At 37.8% G+C, this 24,046-nt stretch overlaps 1 protein-coding gene across 7 annotated transcripts in view; it reads left to right on the forward strand.

Moving 5' to 3' along the window:
* SEC24D (SEC24 homolog D, COPII coat complex component) overlaps window positions 1-24,046 on the forward strand; it is a 69,051-nt gene that overhangs the window by 25,469 nt on the left and 19,536 nt on the right. For all 7 annotated transcript variants that reach the window (XM_021396403.1, XM_021396406.1, XM_021396402.1 and 4 more), the window contains 5 exons: window positions 117-374; window positions 1,122-1,243; window positions 4,217-4,328; window positions 5,684-5,811; window positions 23,738-23,876. In XM_021396403.1, coding sequence (XP_021252078.1) covers window positions 117-374; window positions 1,122-1,243; window positions 4,217-4,328; window positions 5,684-5,811; window positions 23,738-23,876 — 759 coding nt within the window. The remainder of the gene's footprint in view (window positions 1-116; window positions 375-1,121; window positions 1,244-4,216; window positions 4,329-5,683; window positions 5,812-23,737; window positions 23,877-24,046) is intronic.

The raw sequence follows: 24,046 nt of genomic DNA on the forward strand, positions 1-24,046 counted from the left end.
GAGATACAGTATTTGCTGTATGTTGCAAATGTATTGAGTGAAAAATAGAACATCTTCCACACCAAGCTAGTAGCCTATCATTTTTTGACTCGTTTGATATATAATTTCTTGCTCAGGTCCTGGTGCTGTCCAGAGCTCTCACACGTCTTCTGGACATCCAGCATCTTTCCAGGGTCCACAGCCATTGCCACTGACACAGCACCAAATGGCTTTACGGCCTGGACCACAGATTCCTCCACCAGCAAATAATTTTAGTGGCCTTTGTGCTCAGTCGTCGTTGCCCAGTATGGCCGGACAAGTTGGGATCCCTGGATCTGGACTTGCAAGTCCTAACTTGCAGCAAACTCCAGGGCCTGGATATCATCCTCAGCAAGGTAAAGAAGGATGTTTGGTATCTAACTGAAAACAAAAAATGCATTGAGAATCACTCTTGGAACTGTGACCTCTCAAGGTTGATGTTCTGCTGACTTGAAGAAAGGAAAATTTAATCTCTGTTTTGTAGAATGGAAAGTTGTTACTGACAGAGCATTCAAGGCAGGCTATGCTTTTGTTCAACAATTCAACACTCTGTTAAGAAAAGAACAAGCAAAAGGAGCAGAATGATTCAGTTAGTAGTGGGTAAAGGCACAGTATACTACAGGAAGGAGTCATATACTCCTTTTTATATACTCTTCTTTACTATAGTGACAAAGAGTTGAAATTGAATATGCTGATTTTGTAAAAGAACGTGCTTTATTTTACCTGACATGTGAGTAAAACAGCTGGTTTTTTAATTGTCAAACTATCTAGACTAGTTTTCACTGACTGATGTTAACAGAGAAATTCTCACTAATGCAGTAGCCTGCTCTGTAGGTGTAGTAGCTGTTATAGCCTGTACTAGCTAGTCCTATGTGACATGTACTAGAAAACGTCTGAAGCTAGAGTTGTCGCATCTGGTTTTATGCTTACTTTCAAAACAGATTGTGTGAGCCAGAACCTACTTCTGATGCTCACTGAAAACAGAAAGTAAGGAGGAGTTGCATTTAGCTGAAGTAAAAATGATTTGTATGACAAAAGTTGGTGTTAAAAATGGATAACATAACTTAAATACTTTAAATCAATGGTCATTTTTAACTCTGCAGCAAACTACGGCCCTCAGATGGCAGGATCTCAACTGTCTTATCCTGGTGCTTTTCCTGGAGGTCCAGCACAGCTCTCTGGTCCACCACAGAAGAAGCTTGATCCTGACTCAATTCCAAGCCCAGTGAGTAACAGGCCACTATTTTTTTATGAATATCTGCTGCATTGAAGAGAAAGTAAAGTCAAAGCTGATATTCTAACTAGAACAATATGCTTGAGCATCCTTCTAGTTGTTACAGCCTTGTAAGAATTCCAGTAGCTCAGGATATAATTAATGCTTCAGCTTCACGTAATTCAGAAGGCGCAGTTGTTGAAACATGCCTGAATATGCTTTGGTGGGTCTTTGCCTCTTCTTTTTAGAGTAATGATAGAGGAAAAATAAAACAAGGTATTGTTTGTCTATCTAACAAAGTAGTCTAAATATTACCCAACAGAATATCTTGCTAGATTCAGGATGTATTTAACTTGTTTTCTGTTGGTAACAGTTCATCAAAGTTCCAGGGGTGGAAATGTACTGAACTCCTGGGGAAAGCGCACTCTGGTGCGCACAGTTCTACAAATTCTGGTGATTAGTTGGACATCTCAAAAGGTCTTTGAGGAGTTAGGGTTCTTGAAACAGACTGTCTTGCAGCTATAGGCCAGAACTTTCTACCAAGCTCTTCTGAGTAAAGGAGCCTTCCACTCCTTTGCTGAAGCAGTACTGCTGTATGGGAAAGGATTTTTATTTTACTGTGATGAGGGAAAGCCCTGTCTAGCAGGGTGCAGGAAGCTTCCTTATACTGGGACTTTCCTTTGTTTTATCCAGTGGTGCTTTTACTGGAAAACTGAAAATATTGTAAAAGTAATGTAACAACTGCAATTGCCTCCACTAAATGCAATTTTCAAGTTAAATGCAATTGAAAATCACTGTGTGTTTTAAGACAGACAAACAGAAAAACAATGCCTGCGCATGACAAAAAACTGAAGTGTTGTCGTAATTAGCAAATGTAGGCAGTGCCCTTAATGGACTGGTGTTTCGGTATGGTAATTTCACATAAGGATAAAATCATCATGTCTAATATATTAAAAAAGTGGTTAGGGGAGAGGGAGGTCTGGCATGAGAACATAGACTGATGTCTTATTTCAATTCTGCACATAGAAGAAACAGCCTTTACTATGAGAGTGATGCTAAAATAGTTAAAAGGTTTGTTTTAGCAGTGCAGAGAGGATCAAAGTGATACGTTTAAAAGAATCACCATCTGGGTCAATGTCTGTAGAGGGGAAAAAAGCTGATTCAGAAGATTAAGTATGACCATGTGTATTTCTCTTGTTATATTTACATTATACAATTACAGTAGTGTTGCCAGATAAATTTACTTCTTATCTGGAGCCATTATTGATTTATATTGTCTTACTTATGTTAGAGGTTGATATGCGCTCCGACAACATCTATGAAAACCAGCATCTGGTTTCCAAGAACCATGATATTATTTCCAAGAATGATGATATGTTTAGGTCAGTTAACTGCAGAATAGCTCTGCAAAGGATCACTGCGCTGTGTTAAGTCTTGGAAATGGTTTGCTTCCTTCAGCCAGGGGATGTTTTTAGAACAAAGCCTTTTTCCCTTCTAATGCAGGAGTTGACCATAAGTATACAAGCCAAGCAGGCAGGGAAAAGTAATCAAGCAAAAGATAGAACAAGCTCTGAGGGATGTATTGTATATTTAAATAGCTATACAAAAATTCAGTAGAGAAAGAAAATTTTAAAGGCCCCAGATTATTTCCAGTGTGTTAGGAAATACCTCTTGGCCAATGATCAGTAGACTCTGTGCTGACCAGTTGTGTTTTTCTTCTCTGTTTGCTTTCCAACAGAGGCTTCTGAAATTTCCCAGCTATTATTAGAAAATCATGTGCAGTGTAAAGATACAATTGCATGGGATACCAGCAGCAGTGGCAAAGGCAGTTTCAGAAATTCCCTGTCTTTTCTCTTTTTTTTTCTCACAGCTGTTAGGCTACACTCTAAAATGTATTGCTGAAAAGATATCTCCTTTGAGGAAAAAGAGTAATAATGATATCTCAGTGACCCAGTTTATGGTGTGGATCAGCATCCAGCTTTATATATTTTATTCTGAAACGTATCAAACAGGATGAAGGACTGTGCAGAAGTGACAGTATTAGAAAGTGCATACATAGGGAATTTGTTCAGTACTGAAGCGAACTTCATGAGTATGTCATGAAAATACATCATAACTTGCTGTAAACTAGGCATCAACCAGAATAAATTTGTACATGATCAGAGCTGCCTCACCAGAAGTTTTCTCTGATTGCTCTCCTTTACTTTTATTCTAGGAGGAAGCTCACAACATGGTAGTCTGGCTCAGGGATTGAGAACAGTGAGCTCCAGTGTTGAAATACTACCTAGTGGCCAACAAGAATTTCTTGGGGACTGAAATTACTACTTTCTAAATGACAGTGCTGAAAATAGCTCAGCAAGGAAGGTGATGCACTACATAGGTTATCGTTTAAGTCTTAACCATCCTGTGGATGGATTCTAGTGAAGGAGTTAAGCTAACTCTTCTCACTGTTGCAGTCTGATTAATCTCCTGCACGTTCATTTGTAAGAACAGCAGCTGGCACAATTGTGGTCATACAAAAGATAGCCTGGCATATAAGGCATGTGAGTCAGGTGATGCAACCTGTTGGCTCTTCAGTTTGATTTCAGAGTATGGAAGGCCTGATACAGTAGCAAGGGCATATTTACATAATCACTTTCCTCAGTTTGCTGGCAAGACTCTCTTGAAAATGTCTGTTGTTGCAGTCAACATACTCTACACGATTCACTTGTTCACTGCATGTAGGTCTGGTCAAGCCCTATGTGTAATGTTTCCTCTGCAGAGCTCCAACAGGCAACTGTCTTTTTGAGTTATACTGCTCAGCTCTGTGTATAGTTTTCTAGTTCTTGTCTGTACCAGAAGTTTGTATGTGATAAGTTAATGAGACATCTGTATAAGAAAATGTCAATAGGTTTATTTGGTGTAGATGTTAGTGTTAGTGGTTTATGACCATAACTGAATGCGTGGCTAACCTTTCTCATACTGTTTTTGCTTCTTGTTCATCAGATTCAAGTAATTGAAAATGATAAAGCTTCTAGGGGAGGACAGATATATGCTACAAACACAAGAGGACAAGTTCCTCCTCTTGTCACCACTGACTGCTTAATCCAAGATCAAGGTAACTGTCTTTGTTACTGCTTTGGGAATCTTCTTAGGTAAAAGCAAATGAACATATGTATGTATGACTGAATTCTCACATCATGTAAAAGCGGTGCTCCTTAGTCTTAAAATTGAACATGGAATGGGAAAACCATTCCCTTTAGAGGGGTGGAGAAAAGGAGAAGTAGGACAGATGGGAATTGAAGTCTCGCATTTCTGGTTAACTCCAGTGAAATCCCTGGGATGGCCTTGCTCCCACTTCTACCCTTGCTGATATTTAAAGTAATAAGAATAATTGACACAACATTTACTTTCAATTCAAACATTTTCAAGGTTTTCAAGTTGAAAAGCATCTTCAAATTATTCTGAAATTTTAAGAGATGGATACTAGACGCAATGAGCCTAGCATTGTTGTATGTTAAGATACAAATTTTGGAATGTTGGCTTAATGTTTTCATTTGGTTAGTGTATCTTGTTTGCTTCTGCCTGGAGACTGTAAATACCATATTGCACGTGCTGCTCCTGACAGCAGACTTGATAGTTTAATACAAACTAAACTGATGGTATCATTTAGTCCAGCGTTTATTTATCAATGTTTGGATAACTATACAAAACATACATCAAGTTTTTTTGGATATTATCTGAGAATGGGGTAATGCAGTTCTAATGAACAAAGAAATTCCTTTTAAGAGACTAAGCAAGACCTACTGCCTAATGGTTGAAAAAGGAACGTAAGGAAGCCAATTTCTGAACTCCCTTTGACTTACAGAACTCTTGTGTACTCTTCCAATACACAGTTTCTCACTGGGGGAACTGAGCTAAGTGTGCTACAAGAAACGACGGAGCGATTTTAGCATACTACATTTTGTAAAATAAACGAGTGAGGTGTTGTTAATGCTTGTATACTATCTTCTGAATTGGAAGTAGCGAATTAGAATGGTCTTAACAGTGTATATCAGTTTGCTGCATTTTGTTATATACAGTGTTGACGTTACCACTGAGGGTTTTGTTCTTATTATTTCCTTTTAACCTCTCAGATACAGATATTGTGAAGTTAGTCTCTATTGAGATTCTTATTGCAAATAATTGTACTTTTTCCTTTTTTTCTTGATACATTTAAATACCTGCATTAAACTCAGACAGAAAAAAATTGCCTACGGGGGGAGGCAATAGGCTGACATATAGAGATGAGATGGGCAAAAGCTTGCATGGGAGGAAGGAGAGCACATACTTAAATTAGGAATATGCACTTTGCTTTTTGTTGTGTGGTTTTCTTGAGGTTTTTCTTTTTTAATCCTGGTATGTTTTTGGAACAGACAAGTTCCTTTTATCTTTCATCATCTTTCATTGTGCCTGCTTTCTTGGGTGTTCTAGGTCACGCCAGCCCTCGTTATATCCGATGTACTACCTACTGTTTCCCATCATCTTCAGATATGGCCAAACAGGCTCGCATTCCACTGGCAGCTGTCATCCAGCCTTTTGCTATTGTTCCACAAAATGAGGTAAAGACTAACGGAGTATTAGTCCCATGTGATTTTGTCTCCTAGATGTTACTGACTTCTTTGAGTGGGATGGAGGGTGTCTTATCTCTGACTGTGAAGGAATTAGAGAGAGTAGAGAGGTAGCCATGGGAAGGCTATGAGTGGCACTTGGGTCATGATGCAACTTCAAGGGTTAAAAATCTTTGAAAAGATACAAGAGTGATATCTGTATAATGTGAACTACTGGGTTCCTGGTGTTGCCACTTCATTCCCTACTTTATGTCATCACTGTCATTTGCTGGAATTATATCGGTATAGGCAGAGACATTAAAAGAATATGGTCACAAGCTGTATCAAGAGATTCTAGGGTTCATTTTACTATGCGGACAGTTACTTTCAAACAATGGTATTTTTCCATTTTGGTCTTCACAGTTTGTAACACTTTAACATGATGGAAAGTATAGCAATGACAGCATAGTAGTAAAGTCCTAGGCTGCAGCAGGTGAGGATATGCTCAAATATAACAGCTGCAGACACAGAAACGAAGGAAGGAAGGAAGGGAGGAAGGAAGGAAGGAATGAATCTGCTTACCCTTGGAAGGCCTCAGGTAGGCAGGGATCTCCAGTGAGACACCCTTGCCTCTACCCCTTGTAGTCAGGTGCATTGCATGTACCTGAGCTCCCCTGGGTTAGCCCTACTTGCCCATCAGGTGCTCAGTCACTGGTTCAAGCCATGACTTAGTATTTCCACTACACAATTTAATTTAATTTCAAAACAGCCTGAGAAGAGAAGGACATTTTCTACTTGGTTGAAGTGAGCCATGGGAGGAAGAAAAATGTAACCACGCTTCTTGGCACTCATTTGGAAACGTTAACCTAGTCAGTTGATTTTCTTGCATTACCATCTTTAATAGCCCTTCGTATTCCAAACATAGCTCTAGTTCATTTGCAGAATACTTCTGCAGATTTGACAGTGCCCTGTGGTCTCAGGACAGTTACATGGATTTTCTGGCGTTCCCAATGGATTGCATCAGTAGCAGGGTTACAAACAGTTCTTAAATGCAACTTTTAACTGCATCATCTGTAGGACTGTCCTTTCTTGTCCGTCAGCTGCCTGCCTCTTTCCTTGCAGCAGATGTCTGCAGACAGCGTTTCCTTTTTGTGTGCTACTCTAATTAGCTTTCAGAGCTAGGAAAAAAAAGCAAACATGAAGGTAATGTAAGTTATTGTATGTGATTGTGTCTTCACAAATTTTCTCATGAAACACAGACACAGAAAAGCGTAATTAAAATTACACAGACTTCCAGTGCTTGGTTTTTGCAGTCCTTGATTTTCTTGAATTTTGTTATATTGCTTGTAAATTCTTTGGGTTTTTTTTTTTTTTTTTTTTGGAAAAATAAGTTGGAAAAAAAACAGATGTTGTTCTTTATCAGGATGGATAACTTCCAATCCAACAGACTTCTGCAGTTTGAATTAGAAGTTTTATTTTAGCAGAGCAGTATGTAGTTATCTTCTCTGGGATCCACAGGGAATAGGATGTATTACTTGCAGTTCTGCAGATTGTAAGTGTCACCATTTGTCTACTAGATAGCAATTTTGTTTTTTGTTCCAGTTCTTGATGGGAATGTGTGGGCCTGGCTTGTTGCCCCTCTGCATTTTCTCCTAGATGAAACTCCTGCTGTTGCTTTCCCGCCTCTTCACTTTACCAGACAACTTTTCGTCTTTAGTACTCTCTGTCCCAGTTTCTGTACCCACGTGGCATGTATCAGTTCTGCTGTCGTGTTGGCTCCCCATTTGTTTGTCTTTCACTTTGCTTCTAGTCATTTATGCTTACCATGTGTGGCTTCCCTGTCTCCTGTGTAGTGTTTGTATAGCGTGATCAATGAGTTGCTGAAATCTAAATCTCTTCTGCATATGTAAATTAGCACTATGTGCTAACAGTTACACTTGGCCAAGTTCAGGAGGATTTTCCCAGGGTTGACAAAAAGTTGTATGCGGTGGCCCATTAATTCTGAAAAGTTAATGGAAAGGTCAGCAGGATTCATTAGTCTGTAAAGAGCAGTGTGGTTTTTCCCCTATCTTCTTTATCTGAAGAAGCTAGAAAACTTTGTCTGAAAAATATCTCTCAAAAGTGGCAAAAGTCCATTGTGGAAAATTTCTGTCTGAACAATTGTAGCTTGGCAACATAGTAAGAACTGAAGAAACGGTGTTACAGTAGGAAGTACTGGAGAGTTTTAGCTGAGGCAGTTTTTCCAAGACTTGCCTATGCCCTTTATCTTCACTACTGTTGCCAAAATAATTTCTTGCTCTTAAGATCTCATAATAAAAATGGTCTTCCATGTGAGATTTATAGCCACTTTAATTCTGTAAAGCCACCTTATTTGAAAGATTGGGCTTTTTTATGGAGGTAAACTATATTGAAGGGTTTATTTGTGTTTCTGAATTTCCTACTATGGTGCTTTCTGCTTGGAACTAGTGACTGCAAGGCACAGAATGTTCTTCCTTTGAGAATATCTTGCCTATCTCATGGATGCCTTTTTAACAATGCCAGCAGGTGATGTTCAGCACATGTTACAGGGCTTTGTTCTGAGTGGGAATCTGTCAAATATCTCAATCTATTGATAAATAGCATGCTATATTATAAGAACTTTAAAATCATGATCTTTTCTTCCTAAACTTTTGATGAGTAATTTCCATTCCTTCCTTTTTGTTGCAGCCTTAGCTGCAGATATGCCTCCGTTTCAAATATATCAAGCGCTCGCACACAGAGAATTTGAATTCTATTCCTTTTCAGGGGAAAAAGAAGAAAAAGAATAGTTACAGTGGGTTTCCTGGACCGTAGCTGTGAAATGCCCGCAAACGATTTGTGCAGCTGGTAGTATGATCAGGAAGAGTTGAAAAACTGACCTATCTTACTTGAACTACAAGGACTTCAGCAAATCCACATGCTTTGCAGTATCCATTACAATGCACATCATGTAGATCCCATTTTTCTGTGTTGGTAAAGATGTATTTAAAAAGCTGTTGACTTTCCCAGTGATTTGAGCGACTAATACACTTACAGGTATTCAAAAAATATAATTCTTAGTTGTTCTTTTGCTCTTACCATCACTTATGGCTGAGGATGAATTTGAAATCATATATAAAATATGTTTGCATTCTCAGTGGTCTTATTGTCATAGAATGTATGTCATTCTTCTCTATGCCATATCTTTATTAGGGCAGTTAGAAATAATGGGAAAAAGCTTACCTTACTTACAGGTAATTAGGGTGCAGTACAGTCTTCACGTGGCTTGTTCACCCTTTCTGCAAGCCAGTCTTGAGTGTGGATTTCAATTGACTGAGAGGGCTGTTGTTTGCATGAGCGAAGCGTTATGTTCTGCTCAGGTGAACGGCATTGAAAACAATGGGTCATATTTTCTCCCATCCGTGCTTCGTGGGCGTTTCAGCATGGTGCGTTCTGAACTGCAACAAACATTCATTTAAAAAAAAAAAAAGTAATAATAGCTAAGTCTACTCACATCAATAGAATTAGATGTATGTATGAGAGGGACAGCACAATTGTACAAACCTTATTTTCCTCTCTTAATTGAACACAGTCACCATTTTGGTATGTGGCTTGTAAGCAGTGTTGTTATGTATTGGTACAGTTAGAGGGTTGTGCACTTGGAGTGTCTCCTGCTGGCTGTGAAGTGTAAACTTAGAATAGCAATGTGTTGAATGCTTATTGCCTCTGCAGGCAGGAGGAAGGAGTGCCTGAGGGATGTTTCAACTATAGCAATGGGAAAAAGGCAACTGGGCTCCCCTGAATGGGTAGAGCTGTGTGTGTGGTGGAGGTGGTAGCCATCACTTTGCAGCCAAATCTGTTTTGTTCCTGATTCTCGTTGATAAGGAGATCCTCTGAGAAATTCACAAACTAGTTCTGTTTGGAGATTACTGGCAAGGAAGCTATGTTAATTAGTATAGACTAGTGCTCTTAAACTAACTTCTACAGGTTACGCAGCATTCTACTCTGACAAATAGATGTTTTACTTTTTTTTTTTTTTTTTCTCCTTTCATACTTTACTCTGAAAGATCAGTAGTGTTCTGTCTGACAGAGCCTAGAATGTCCCCTGAAATTTTGGAATTCATGTCTGTCATGAATTCAAAAAACCTCTCAATTCTGTTTATAGAAACAGCAGTCAACTGGAATTTCAGCTTTACGAATTTGTTTCTGACCATATGAGTTTTTCAAATAACAAGTTTAAGTCCAGTAGTTTTCTCAGGAATGCTTTTTCCAGTCTGAAGGTCCAGCCTGGACAAAGAGAATTTCAGGGCTTCAACACGTCTGAATGGTAGATTTGAGTTCATTAATCACTGCGGGCTTGTGGAATGGCACATGTGCGCGCACACACAACTTGGGTTCTGTCTCTAGAAGTGAACTGGAATTGTTAGCTTTCCGCAGGAGTAAGATTATTTTGTGGAATGGAGTCTAGGAAAATATCCCTCGGGAGCTGAGAAATACACAAGCCTGAACTGGGTGTGTTTTGTAGATGTGTACCACGGATATCTCTGTTCTCATTAAAGAATGGGATACAAATTATCCCTGTGGGAGTAGATATGAACACAAAGTGAAATCAGCGTAGTGCCAGGTAAGAATATTAAATGTAAATATCTCATGCATGCCTTTGAATCAGTACAGTGTGTTTCATTAAAACAAAAAACAGCAATAACACAAACCACACCAGGATTTTTCTCTGTGATAAGAAAGGATCTTGAAAAAATAGGGAAATATTGTGGAATGAAAAGACAGAGATACTGTGGCTTATGCTGCTAAAATTCTGCAGCGAATTGAGACCCTGTGGAGTGGTGGTATGTCTGAGAAGTTCCATAACATCTAGAAGTCTGGAAGCCTCAAACGGAGAGGGCACAAGGCTGACATAAGTGAATACAAAGAAAGGCATAAAAATATACTGGTAGGCTGCAATATTCGTCTGCAGATAAAAAGAGGAAAACTCAGCTCCACGACAGTGAAAATGAATGAGAAAGATCTAGTATAGCTAAGACACAGGGTTTCAGGTGCTCACATGTAACCTGGCGCAATTGCAAAATGGGGTTGTTTGAGAGAAGCTATTTATGGAAAACTTAAACAGATGCCAAACTGGCTTTGCTGAAGAAAAACGTGGAGGATTTATTTCAGTAGTGGTAAATCACAAGCAAGAGCTAATTTAAGACTCAAGTAGAGACCATTCAATTGCAATCATTGTACAGTCATGTTTGATATTCTAAGAAGAGCCACACTTAGTACATAGACACTGGGCTTCAGAAGAACAGAGAAGTAAATTGAACTTATTCAAAAAAGCCCTCAAGTTGAAAGAGAGGCAGAGTCCATGGAAGCCACGCAGTCTCTCTCATAGCTTACTACAAAAGACAAAAAGCCTTCCACAGCCAATCTAGAAAACTATACTAGGGAACGTTACATGCATGCTGTGTATCATTAGAAACAAAGGTCATTAGAACATTTGTGCCTTCCCGCCCCAAGTCAGTGTCCAAGCAGCTCTAGGCTGAATCTTGTTTACATTCAGAATCTTATTAATCTTAATTTATCTAATTAATCTTACATCTTCAGAATCTTAACTATACTAGGTCCTTATTTATTGTGTCCCAAAAATAACCATACATTTTCACTCTCCTCATTTGGATGCTCTATGAAAAGTATTTGTTATAGGTTTTGACAATACAGTATCGTTGTTTAACAGAAATTATTTTTAGTCCACGAGTGCTTTAGCAACAGTCTATAAAAATAAACCAGCTCTCATAGTTATCATCATGGACCGAGCTCTAAATTAATTTGTTTTGGAGACGCACTAGTGTTTCCAGAGCCTGAATAAACCATGTGATCAAAAAACTAGTTTGAAGAGTATTTCATGTTTTAAAATCAAATATAAACAACTCTAATTATATATAATTTTAAATATTTAAATATCCAAAGTGGTGTTCTTTTTTTCTCCTTAATATTGTGTTTTGTATAGTTTTCCCTACAGCATTCTGTCCTATTTATTTTTTTCTTCACAGAAATACTCGATAGTGGGAATTAAATGTGTCAGTTTCTGTTTTCTCCTCATTTGATTAACAAGATAAAAACATAAAACTTGAATGGAATTACTTCTCAGAAATGCTGGTGTTCATGAGCTGAAAGCCATTTAACCTTTTTGGAGGAATATTGAGATTTGATTGTGACTGATCCAGCTGACCTGTTTGGAAAGCCTCGATTTTTACAGGGTTGATAGTAGATTTCCTAGGTAGAGTTGTGTCAGTCCTATAAGCTTAGCAAAAACTGGAAAGTGAGCAAGGTAAATAAGTAGCTCATGATGCAACGTTAAAAATGTATTTTCTGTTTCAAGAACAAAGTAACAGAGTGTGAATTATCTTTTAGACCCCAAGACTGTTCCTTTTGTTTTTTTTTTAAAAAAATAATTCCAATGTTAACTAAATTTGAAGATTTAAGGGAAATCACTGTACTCTTCTAATCTAGCATGGCTTCAGTGAGGACTCAGGGGTTCTGCAGTTCATATTCAGTGGCTAGTAATTATGACAAGCAGGCTGTAGCTTTAGTTTGAAGCTCATTGTTATTAAGCACATGCATTCTTTAATGGTTACGTACTTGCACAGAGCATTGGTTTGAGGGGAATGAGGAGCACAGTTTCAGGCAATATAAAATGATTTAAAGGAAACATCTTAACAATTGCTCCTTTCCACCAGGAATATTAAAAAGCAGAGTAGATCTTTGAAGTGCTCACCGATAGCATCTACCCACTGTAAAATTTCTTTTTTTTTAATGTTGCCCTTTGTTTTCCCTCTTACTTAGTTACTCTCGAGAGAACCTTCCCCCACATTATGTGAGAGCCTAGCTAATGTAATGGCTTTTGTTGAGGGATTCTCTTAAAAGATTTTTTTAAAAGAAGCAAAGTACATTATATCAACTAGATCATGCTTATCTGCATGCTGGCTGTCCTTTGGCAAGGACAATTCAATAGTGTGTCATGACATCCCTCCTCAAGAGCCACATCACTTCTTCCTCTGTGTGTACTTTTCATCAACGTGTCCTTTGATGTTCCTCCTCCATTGTACTATCTACCAACCAATTTGCTTTCTGCAGAAGTAAAAGTTGCTATTCTGTAGCTCAAGGATCACCCAGAAGTTCTTTGTAAAGTTTCTTTTTATATGGGTGCCACCTTTAACTTTGGGCGCTGAAGCTTATGTAAGCATTTGGTTTTATGCCATTCAGCAGTTTTACACTGTGAGTCTTTTTAGACAGAAATTGTATAGTTAGGCAGTAAAATTGTCCATACTACTAGAAAGCTTTTTTTTTTTTAATAGCAAAAGATGATAGTATTTAAAAAAAAAAAAAAACTTTCTGAAGGAAAGACTCTAAAAGAGATTAGCATTTTTTTTTGCCCTGTTCTCTGTTGGCTTGTAATTCAGTAATCCCCAGGGTTTGACTTAACTGAGATTCCTCTCCATAGTCACGGCTGCTGGAAATGACACGTCAGAGCTTATTGAACGTTTCATGACCTTCTTTGTGTAGGCTACATATCACCCTTTATATTGAGGCTTTCGTTATTGTTTCCTGTATATTGTCAATACTGGACTTTTCCTCTCGAGTGTAGGTAACAAAAGCTTCCTTCTCCAAAGCAGAAACAGCAGCTGTTGACCAGTGAAGAGATAATGTTTTGCTATCTCTGAATAGTAAGTTGGGTGTAATGCATTGCATGCTGTGTGGTTCTCTGGATTGTCAAAGATCCAGCAATGTATGATTTTTGTCAGTTTGTTTTGGGCACACTGTTAAAGTAGTATGTGCTTGTTGTCATGTTCTTCTGAAACATGGTGAGTGTGGAAGCCTTGTTCACCTGTTATAATTTAATAGTTAGGACACTGAGTTTGTCTGTGTTGAAATGCTTCTTCGCTCTCCAGGAATGAGGGGTGAAGAATATCAAGCTACCACGCAGTCTGTACAGAAGAGTTAATTGCCTCTAGTTAGACTTCCAGAGATGGAAGACGGTGGACTGGAAAAAAAAGCACATGCACCAGTACTACCTTGTAGATTACAACTAGGCCAGTAAGCTTAGAGACAAGGCTGTGCTGTAGGGCATTTCTCCATGTTCTTAGAGCTGCCTTGTATTTTTACAACCAAATCCATGTTTGAGTTACTTGGAAAAATCAGTCCATGTATCCTGAACTTGTATCCTGAAGTCATCACTGTGCACCTACCATGTTAAATGTGAGCCAAGTATTACTATTTCTTCCATTTTCCAGATGTTAAAATAAAATATATTCCAAAGCATCCCTTCTGACACCTTCATTTGAAAGAGAGAACTGTGAGACTCTGGTCTTGTAGTTCTGTCTGAACTTTGGAGGAGGATGCTGAGCTTAGTTGCCCTCTCAGTGTTTGTTAGTTTTTTTTTGTTTGTTTGTTTGTTTCCCTTACTAGCATGCATGGTATGAGCCCAGAGCTTGTATGTATCTCCAGATGCTTCACCCAGAGAGCTTTAGATCACTTTGGAGGCCAGTTCTTGTAAGCTAGGTTCTGCAGTGCCTGATTTAGAGATGCATAAATCCTGTATTAGATAAGGCTTTCTTTATGGAGTACTCTCTGCACTAGTCTTCATTTGGTAGTAAAACATTTGGAATTGGATTGCTTCCCAGGACAACTTCATCTGGGAGAAAGTTTTTAGCCTATTGGGCTGTAACTACATTCTAAATAGAATGAAGAGCCAAAGTTAGCAAGAGTTTTGGCAGCAGAGCTTGTCCTAATTCAAGTAAATTTCCATATTTCTTTGCCCCCTTTGTCTTTAGTGTACATTTTAGAACACTTTATATTTCTGTAATGTTGTTCCATGCATTATTGTTATAACAGTGGAAAACTTGAGGACAGTGAATTGGAAGATTGACATTCATATGCATCTTGTTTATGTTTTAATCAGAGATCTTGATTAATCTGTACAGATTTGAAAGGTTGTCCTGGAAAAAGTGCATTTCTAAATATTGAGGTTGATGTGATGTAATTAGTTTCATGTAGTTGAAGACTATCTGTTCTTCAGAATGGTAATGCAAGAGAAGCCTGACTAAGCAAAAGTGAATACTGAAGGTAAAGAGGGGATTAAAAAATAACGTTAATGTCCACATAGTTGTTTTGCCAACAAAAATTGTGCTCAAGTAAAAAGTTGCTTTGGCTATTGATAGATTCATCTGCAACTCAAAATAGCAGCTTGAATGTCATCTGACATTCTGTGTGTACGTTTTCCTTTACAGGCTGCATGTTGCTCTCGTGAAGTGGTGTTTCTCGCCTCATACGCTCTAGCCAAAGTTGATCATAGCAACAGCAGTAAATTAAACATTCTAAGTTTGCAAGCTCTAACATTAAGCCTTCAGGGATGTTACTCAGTAACCTTGGAAACTTGACAGGGTCAGAACATGCTGGTATTTAGTTAGCTCAGGATGAGAAGCGCTTGTATTTTGCTTTTTAAACTGAAGTTATTCTTGCACATTCAGTTTGTGCATATTTTATTTATCTGTCTAGTAGTGCAGAATCATACTCTGAATGGATCAATATGAAGTATGTAATTCCATAGGAAAAATGAGGTTTTGTTAAGCTGAATAGGAAGCTGATGTGGTTTGGTTTTATTTATTTTTTATTATTATTTTAACGCTTAGATTTTTTTTCAGTATCAAACAAACTGCACCAGGTTATACCTAGGGCTTAATCATAGAAGAATCTAAAGCTGTCCTGTATGAAAATAGGAGAGTCTAAGCCTTCTTTTAAGTATGTCTCTTTATTCTGAGGGAAGGAATGCTTCTCATAGAACAGAAAATAGGTGGAGCAGGGAGCTGGTTTTTTTTTTAGTGTTTAACAAAATAAATTCATCTGTGCTTGCTACGTAGAGGTGTAGGATAACTCCCCAGGCCTAGACAACAGGAGCAACAGTACAGAGTTTCGTTCTTATCAGACAGCTTAGCTCATAACTCTCTGCACTATCCCTTACTCGTGACATCCAGCAACAAATCAGTCTTAATAAAAGAGAGGAGGGTAGCTGCATGCAAAGATTCTTGATGGAAGGAGTCTGCCTGAAGAATCAGCTATCATGGTAGTGAAAGTATTCATGGATAGGGAGAGACTCAGTATGAGCATTCCTACCCAATGTGATATTTTAAAAATAACAGTTTTTGATACTGACCTTAAAAACTAAGCTTCTTCTAAGAAGCTTTTTCTTTCTAAGAAGTCATGGAAAGGACTTCTAAAAAGTATACTGAACTCATCCCAAACATCCTTACTTCAGAGGTGAGGATATCCTGTGCTGCTTTTTATTCACGTAACAAAAATTCTCCTTATAAGTACTCCTGTAATAGAGGCAAGTGGCCAGCTATAATAGTCTTGTGGTTGTGGTGTAACAGTTTAAGTTTACTCTTCTGTTTGATTGCACTGAAAACAAATTAACTAGTCTTTGGAGACATGTTTACTAATCAGCATTGTTTCAAAGGTTACCTGCAGGTAAGTAGAATTATTTTATCTACCTCAAATTAAAATACCCTTAAACGTGTCTATGCGCTTTTCTAATTAAAGTTATTCTTAAATATGTTAAAAATACGATCAAGAGAGCTCCTGTTGTAGCAAGTTCTCAGGAATGCAAACGTGAATAGTCAGTTGTCTTTAGAAGTCACAATACCTTCTCGTAAAAAAGTAACGACTCCAAGTTTTTGAGAAGGAAAGAAATCCTCCAATCAACAGACATTTCATGCTTTAAATCTCAAGTCATAATTACTTTTCTCTCAAATGCTAAAAGAAAATTGTGTATATATCTGTGTCCTTGCATCTGTGCATGTATTTGCCTGTCTGTGTATAAAATGAGGGAAGAATACCTGCATACTTGGCCTCTAAAGTTGACAGTAGCTCAACAGGCCAGAATGGTCCTGAAATCCAAAGTTAGCATTTGGTTTTGTTTTTGCTAGAAAAGCTTGGGTAACACTGGCAATGCTCTCCTGTGGCAAAATTTCATCCAGGAGAAGTGTTGCTTGAGAGATTACAACACTACACTTGTTTGTTCTTTTTTGTTTTTTTTTTTTACAAGCTTAAATACTTATTCCCTAAACCTAGAGCTGCACGTTCCATGCACACTGTTTGATGTGTTGCTGGATTGGCTCTCCTAAGGATATTCTAGAGGATGGTAAAAATGGTCACAGCTGTGTCTGTGGTAAGTGGTCTGTGGCCTTCTGAAGCAGAATTGGTATGCCAGTTCACTTACTGTGTTTGTATGTAAGAGACTGTGCCTCTATTTTAAACTACAGTGTTAGATGTATCATATAGTTAGCAGTCCTGAGAAGTTTTATGCAAGAGTAAAATAGCATTAATGTGACCATCCAGAACATATAAAGAGACTGGACCTGTCAGAAGGTCAGTAGTAATAATGTTTGGAGCCCAAATTGTGTCTGGTCTTTTGAAGATCCTTCAGGACTCTCCTGCAGTGAGTTGCAAAAAAAAAAAAAAAAAAAGTGTTTTCCTTTTGTCCCGAATGAATGTTGAGCCAGAGAGAGAAGAAATCAGCATGTCTTCTTGTTGAAAATTAAACTTTCAATTCTGTTGTAAAACATCTGTGGTCAATAAAGCTAGACTACCTCCTCTTGTAACTATTACTTAGCATTTCTGTACAGAAGCCACCTACAATTTATCTGTCCTATTTTTCTGTGTTTTTACAACTGTGACAGTAATGCCAAAAAGTCTCAAACAAGGACTGCAGTGCTGGACCATACGTGGTACTGATGTCTGGAAAGTGGAGCTGTGGATTAGTATGTGTGCGTGTTGCCCCCAGCATTGCTGAGGGGAGGTGATCTAGAATAGCTTTGTCTCTCTCTTACTCCTTCCATTGTGCTCCCCTTGTGTGTATGCCTATGCACCAGCCTTGTACTTTTGATAGGACGGACTGGGAGAGATTCTGCATGAGATCTGATTATTTTAAAGTCCTAACATTTTGAAAGTGTATTGTTCAGTACAGTTTCTTGACTAACCAATTTCATGCTTCTGCTTACATCATAAATTAATCCTGGCTGCTGACCTTCACTTGAGATGCAGCACGGCCAAACGTCCAAGTAACAGTCACTAATTCAAAGTTGAGAAGTGTGGGAGAGCACTGACTTGTTAACAGTTGGTATCCCAATCCCGAGATCGTGACCAGGAGAACTTGTGTTGCCTTTCTTAAGCATTTATAGTACACCTTTTTTTTTCCCCTTCTTCTGTCACTGGCATGATATGGAAGTTTTAAAGAAGTAAGCTACCTAGTTCTCAGGTTTCTTTGTGTCAAAACTTTATCATTATTTCAAGTATTTTCCCCATCCTCAGTCTTTTAAAAATCGTCTGTTTACACTCTTTATGCTACCAACTCTACTCAGTTAACTGCAGCACTCTCCTTAAAAAGAGGAATGCTGGGTGAATAAAGATCTCATGGATAGTCTGAGGTTGATTCATCTTTCTGTTCATTTTTGTACACAATGGATCAAATCCAGTATGCAGTGCCAACTTGAAGCTCATCTGCCATGGTACAGTATTTCTCATACTGCCTTGTAGGCAAATGCTTGGCCTGGCTGTGGAGGGTTTTTGAGTATTTGAACATGCCTCTTGCATTTTAATTTGTTCTGTAAAAAGGCATTGCAGGGCTGATGCTGTAGCTGTGCTGCAGTCAGGCAAACAAAGAAGAAAATAAAAAACAGTATTACAAAAAATACCTAAGCCTGCTGTGAACCTTGTAGAGGGCACAGTACAAATTGGCTTGAGTCCTACCAGCTGGGGAGTCTGATAGCATTCAATAACCAAGAATTGACAAAATCGTTTTTGTTGTGGGAGGAATGGCTTCTGATAAAAGGCAGCAGGAACAGTGCAAAGGGAAATGCTTTCCTGACATTTTTATGTGAATCAGTAAAGCAACTCAAAACTCGGGGATTATTTGTAGAGTGGTTAATCTTTCTCAAAACCAATCTATGAGTGTATAATAAAAGAAAACAAACCCCTTCAACAGTCCTAGGAAACGCAGACAGTTTGGTTCATGACCTAGGGTTTGTTGGTACTTTGTTTTTTTCCCAAAAAAGCATCAGTGCTACATTTCAAAATTCTCTATCATCCTGAGGACTTTTTCTTCATCTCTCTAGTGTACTAATTAAACACAAGATTTGCATGGGGCAGTTGTACGACGCTTGGCCAGCAACCATCTCCCCCTGGTGATTAAAAAGTTATATTGTATAGCCTATCTTAAAATTCTAATTTAAGTATTTTAATAATTAGATTTACATAAAGAACATTATAAACAGTATCTCTAGAAACACTGCCTTTGAGGATTTTGTTGTCTTGTACAACTTTTTTGTGGAATAAACTTCCTGGATTGAGTAGTTGGCAGTTCAGTATTTCTGATAATCAGCTGTGCGTATACAGAGTGTTTAATATTCACTGTACATAAATACAAAACATTGTATCTGCTGTAGTACTGTTGATCATAATTTTAAGGAACTGTCATATTTGAAGTCATCAAGAGGTACATATCTCCAGCTTTTCAAATCTGTGAGGTACTCTTTTGAAACGAGTAGCCCTCATCTAAACATCTCCATTAACTAGTGGCCTGTAATCTCAGGTTCTCTAAATCTGGATTTTTCATGAGCTATGCTTTCAAAGTCATTTGAACAGGCAACTTGTCATATGTAGCATACAGTGTTGCCTTGTGCCCAGCCACTCTGTAAAGCTGTGAAGTTCTTCAGAAGTACATGGGAAAACTGATGGCCAACTCCTCTTGTAGGGAAAAGAAGCGTTGTGATAAAGACACTGATGAAACTGAAAATTGCGCTCTTGGTGTGAGATCTTGTGTTCCTCTTGGATGTAGCCAAATTTGCAGACTGTGTGGACCTCCCTTCAATTCACATTCCTGTCATTTCAGTGGTAGGGTGTTAATCCAAACAACGATGAAATAAAACTTAAAGCAAAAATATGGCTCCTAATGGAGATTCATCAGTGTACTGATGGGATGTATGTCCAGGCATGGCTAGGAATCCTCCTTGGCCGTGGTAGGTAGGAAGAGGCAAAGGCAAGGCATTGTGTACACTGTATGTGGTGATTCAACTTGCAGCACAGTTGTAAATTGCTTTCTTGCAGCCCTGTATATATACATGAGTCTGGCAATGAAAACAGATGCTGTATGTATTTTATTTTGTTGTGTGAAAAATAGCTAATTTTCTTCAGTGCATATGCCTCTTTCATTCTCCAGAGTGTCTCTTCTGTTTTTCTCTTGAGACTGCCTTTACAGAGATATGCCATGATGATCTTGAGCTTCATCACCGTCCACCTTTGTACACTTACAGTTTCCATCTGTGGCCCTGATCCTGCAACATAAATACAGTGATACTTTGCAAGGAACCCTCAGGAGTGGGTCAGGTCTTTATTTTTCTAGCTAGCAATAGTAATTCAGCTTTCTGAGACTTTAAAGAACAGGTTATAGTCCCTTTGAAAATTTTTATGGATGTATTTATATCTTGGAGCTGTGCCATCAATGTCTGTCTATTGCTTTGTTCTGACTCCTGAGAGATGTTCTAGCTGAAATATTTCCGAAGTAAAACTCTTGCTGTCTCAGCTATATTTGGACGAATAGTGGGATGAGTTATGGTTTATCAGATCAGCTTTCAGGACTTGCTCTCTAGTGAGGCCCTGAGGCTTCAGAGAATGGAAAGTCTGTGCAGGTCTTTTACAGTATTTCCCATCTCTTCTACCCAGACCACCTTTTCTTTAACATAAAAACCGTAATGTTCTGCCTCCCAGGGCAGCTCACTCTTTCTGTCTCTCAGGTCCTTCAGCTTACATAAAAGGAATCCCTTTTACATGCCCATTCCAGATCAGTTTTATGCTACTAGGTTTCATGGATTTTGATAAATATTTATATTTTGATAGTGCTGGAAAGCCAACAATCTGTATTTGTGAGGTGTGTCTCTGCTCTCAATCAGGTGGTCCAAATAGACAAATTGGACAAAACATTGGGAAGAGATAAAGGAGGAAAGGAGGCGTAAGGACGAAACACACAAGTACTACAGATATTCAGATAATTATGGTATATGCCTAAATTGCTTAATTTATTGTTGGTAGAGAACTAAGGGAGGAGAGAAGGAAAGTGCTGGCATTTTTCATTGGTTTTCAAATATATCTATTTGAAAAAATGCCAGAATCTCAGAAATCAGATTATTTTATTCCACTACTTCTGTGAAAGTTTACCACTGATTTCCATGGGATTGTAAACAGATCTCTGTCTTCTGGTGGTCACTGTCATCTACAGAAAAGGGAGCATAGAAAGCAGGTATTCCCATGTAGCACCATTTCTTTTCCCATTTCCTATTAAGGTGTAGCTATTAAGAAAACAAGTAATTTCACTCTGATGGAAGTTATCTTAACAGATGGAAATGCAGTAACAGTTTACCCAAACAGAAAGGAATTTATTTTGATGGGTTATAAGTGGTGCAGTGGTACAGTGCCATGAAATATTTCAGCTTTTTTTGAGGTAAAATTTCTTTTACAACTTGTTCACCTCAAAAAGTAGGTATTGATGCTTTCCATCTGAGTCTTTATTCAGAAATTCTCATATAAACTGCTTTATTATTAGATGTGTTTATATGATTTTCTTTGTTAGGCAAAGTCCTTATTTGCATGTATTTCTTGGTTGAGCATAGTTCCATTAATTTCTTTAAAATGTTTATTTTTTAGCACGTTTATTAGGAACTGAAAATAGCCATCCTCTGCAGTATGATTTTATTGGTATTTCATTCTTTATTTCTGTGGGCAAGGTAAAGCAGAATCCAGCCTAGTATATGCAGTGTTTGCTGACCGTTGCTTTTGGGTTCTGTTTTCTTAAGGCTTTAAGCGCGTTTTAATCATGCACTGCACGTTGTCTCATTGACTTCAAGTCCATTTGATGTACAAAGTTAAATGTGGGTAGATCTTAGTAACCGCTAGTCTACTGGAGCTCTGAAACCACATTGCAAAAGGACTTTGTAACAATTTTTTTTTTTTAAAGAAGCTGAAGGGAGAAGGAAAATAAATGTTCTGTTCCAAATATGAAGAGAAAACACTAGCTTTATTTCTGCTGTCATTAAAAAAAAGATAATGTATTAAGTATATATAAGAAAGTAGATACCTAGCATGACATTTGTTATTATGATTATTCTTATTCGTGATGATACACCTTACTACACATCTTTTTATGTAAAGGTCTGGTTTTGGTGAAGTATTTCAAGTACGGTCATTTAGGGGTAATTCATCTTTGCTGTTGGATAACATTAAATGTATTTGAACAGGGTTTAAAATTACTATTTCAATGTGTATAAATGCATCAGGAGTTATTTTAGGGTGTTCTTCATTTCCCTATTGGGGACTATAATATAATTAACAGCAAACCAGAACCAGGCCTCCTTAAATTAATACAACAGAATGATAATGAGAAAATTGCTAAGTAATGAAAAAAAAACCAGAAGTTCTAAAACTTTTTGAGTGATTGTGGCTGGTGAGCAGTTTTTATAGTCAAGGCTTTTGTGTCTGAAAAATGACCCTGATAGCTTGCCAGCAGACATTATCTGTTAATTTGTGTTAAAGTCCATTTTCGTAGAAGAAAGAGTACAAAGCAAAATGTTATCTCAGTGGAGCAGGAGGGATCACTTAGAACTCATGCAGCAGAATCTACTCATATGTATAAAATCTTTACAAAAAGCATCAATACCTTTAAAGAAATAAATGAGTAAAATAATTGTCTCCGTATAATATAAATAAGCAATAAAATACACGTAAGCAGTGAATGCAAAGAAGAACATGTATGATTTTCCAGGTAATCAGAGATTATCTTCCAATAAAAGATGAAAGTGTATAATAGATGAAATATAACCATTCTGTAGGAAGAGAGAATAATTTAAAATAAATAAATAAATGAACATTCTAGTGGAAAAAATTTAGCATTTGAGGGCTGTCCATATTCTTCCTTGTGTCGAGTTCTGTCACGTGGCCCAACTTTGGGTTCATTTCCTTATTGTTATGGCCAGGGGTTTTTGAGGTTGAAGAGAGTACAGAAAAGAGGAAGACTACAAGACATGTTTATGCTCTGTAGAGTTTCACAAATAATTGAATAAACTTCTATTTGTGTAATGGCTTCAAGTATGACTTTTCTAACATAAATTACAATTACAGGAATCTCTGCTGTACAGTTATTACTGAAAGAGGCATCTGGAAAATGTCTTCCATTAACTGTGCTTTTTGGCAGAGGTTATAAGCAAGCATGGTCAGTGTAATTAAGATGACAAGTGTTTAAGATACTGTGTTTGTTTACTGTACATACTCTCCTTCAATAAATATTAGTATTTCTTCTAAATCCTCTACTCTAGCTGGTGACCCTGACAACATTTAAACTGTAGTATAGCATGTAACACAGCTGTACGAGGGGCCAGGGCATTTAGTAGGAAAGATTAGAAGCTTTCTATAGCAAATAGCTGTTTGAGATAGCCACATGCAATACATGAGCAGCAACAAATTTATTTGGGAAAGCTCAGTCTGATAGAGAAGTCAAAATACCTGAACCTCTGCGATTTTTTTCCCTAGTGAGCTGTGAAATTCCTTTGGAAAAAGTCAGCCTGGGGCCCTAAACTTGCAATGCTTTCAAAATTTTCTAGGTTTTTGATGTGAATCCTCTCTTCCTTTTTGGTAAGTATAAAAATAGGGTTTGTGAACTTGCAAATTTAGTTTCTCAGGGTACCTGTGAGTCAGTTTTACTAATTTGGGTAAATGCTGAACAATAATCCCTTGATGAGGTGAAATTTAACAAGATTTAAGACTGAGCAGCAGCTTTCTAGCTCACTTTATTTGATTTCAAGTTTGGAGTGCTTTTTATAACTTCATTTACCTCTTCATTTAGACACCTCTTTATGTTGTAAACCATGGTGAGACCGGACCAGTCCGATGTAACAGGTGCAAAGCTTATATGTGCCCTTTCATGCAGTTTATTGAAGGTGGTAGAAGGTATCAGTGTGGATTTTGCAACTGTATAAACGATGGTAAGTGATGTTTCTCTGGTCTGTAATTCCTACAAATTCAGTAAAACTAAAAAGGAACCATGTATTGAAACGATTTCCTTGACTTGCTGACGTGATAATGCAGTAAGGAAGCCTATTTCACAGTATCAAAACAAACAAACAAAAAAAAACCCAAAAAAATCAAACACTTT

Source organism: Numida meleagris, chromosome 4 (genome assembly GCF_002078875.1).
Source record: "Numida meleagris isolate 19003 breed g44 Domestic line chromosome 4, NumMel1.0, whole genome shotgun sequence".
NCBI classification, from domain to species: domain Eukaryota; kingdom Metazoa; phylum Chordata; class Aves; order Galliformes; family Numididae; genus Numida; species Numida meleagris.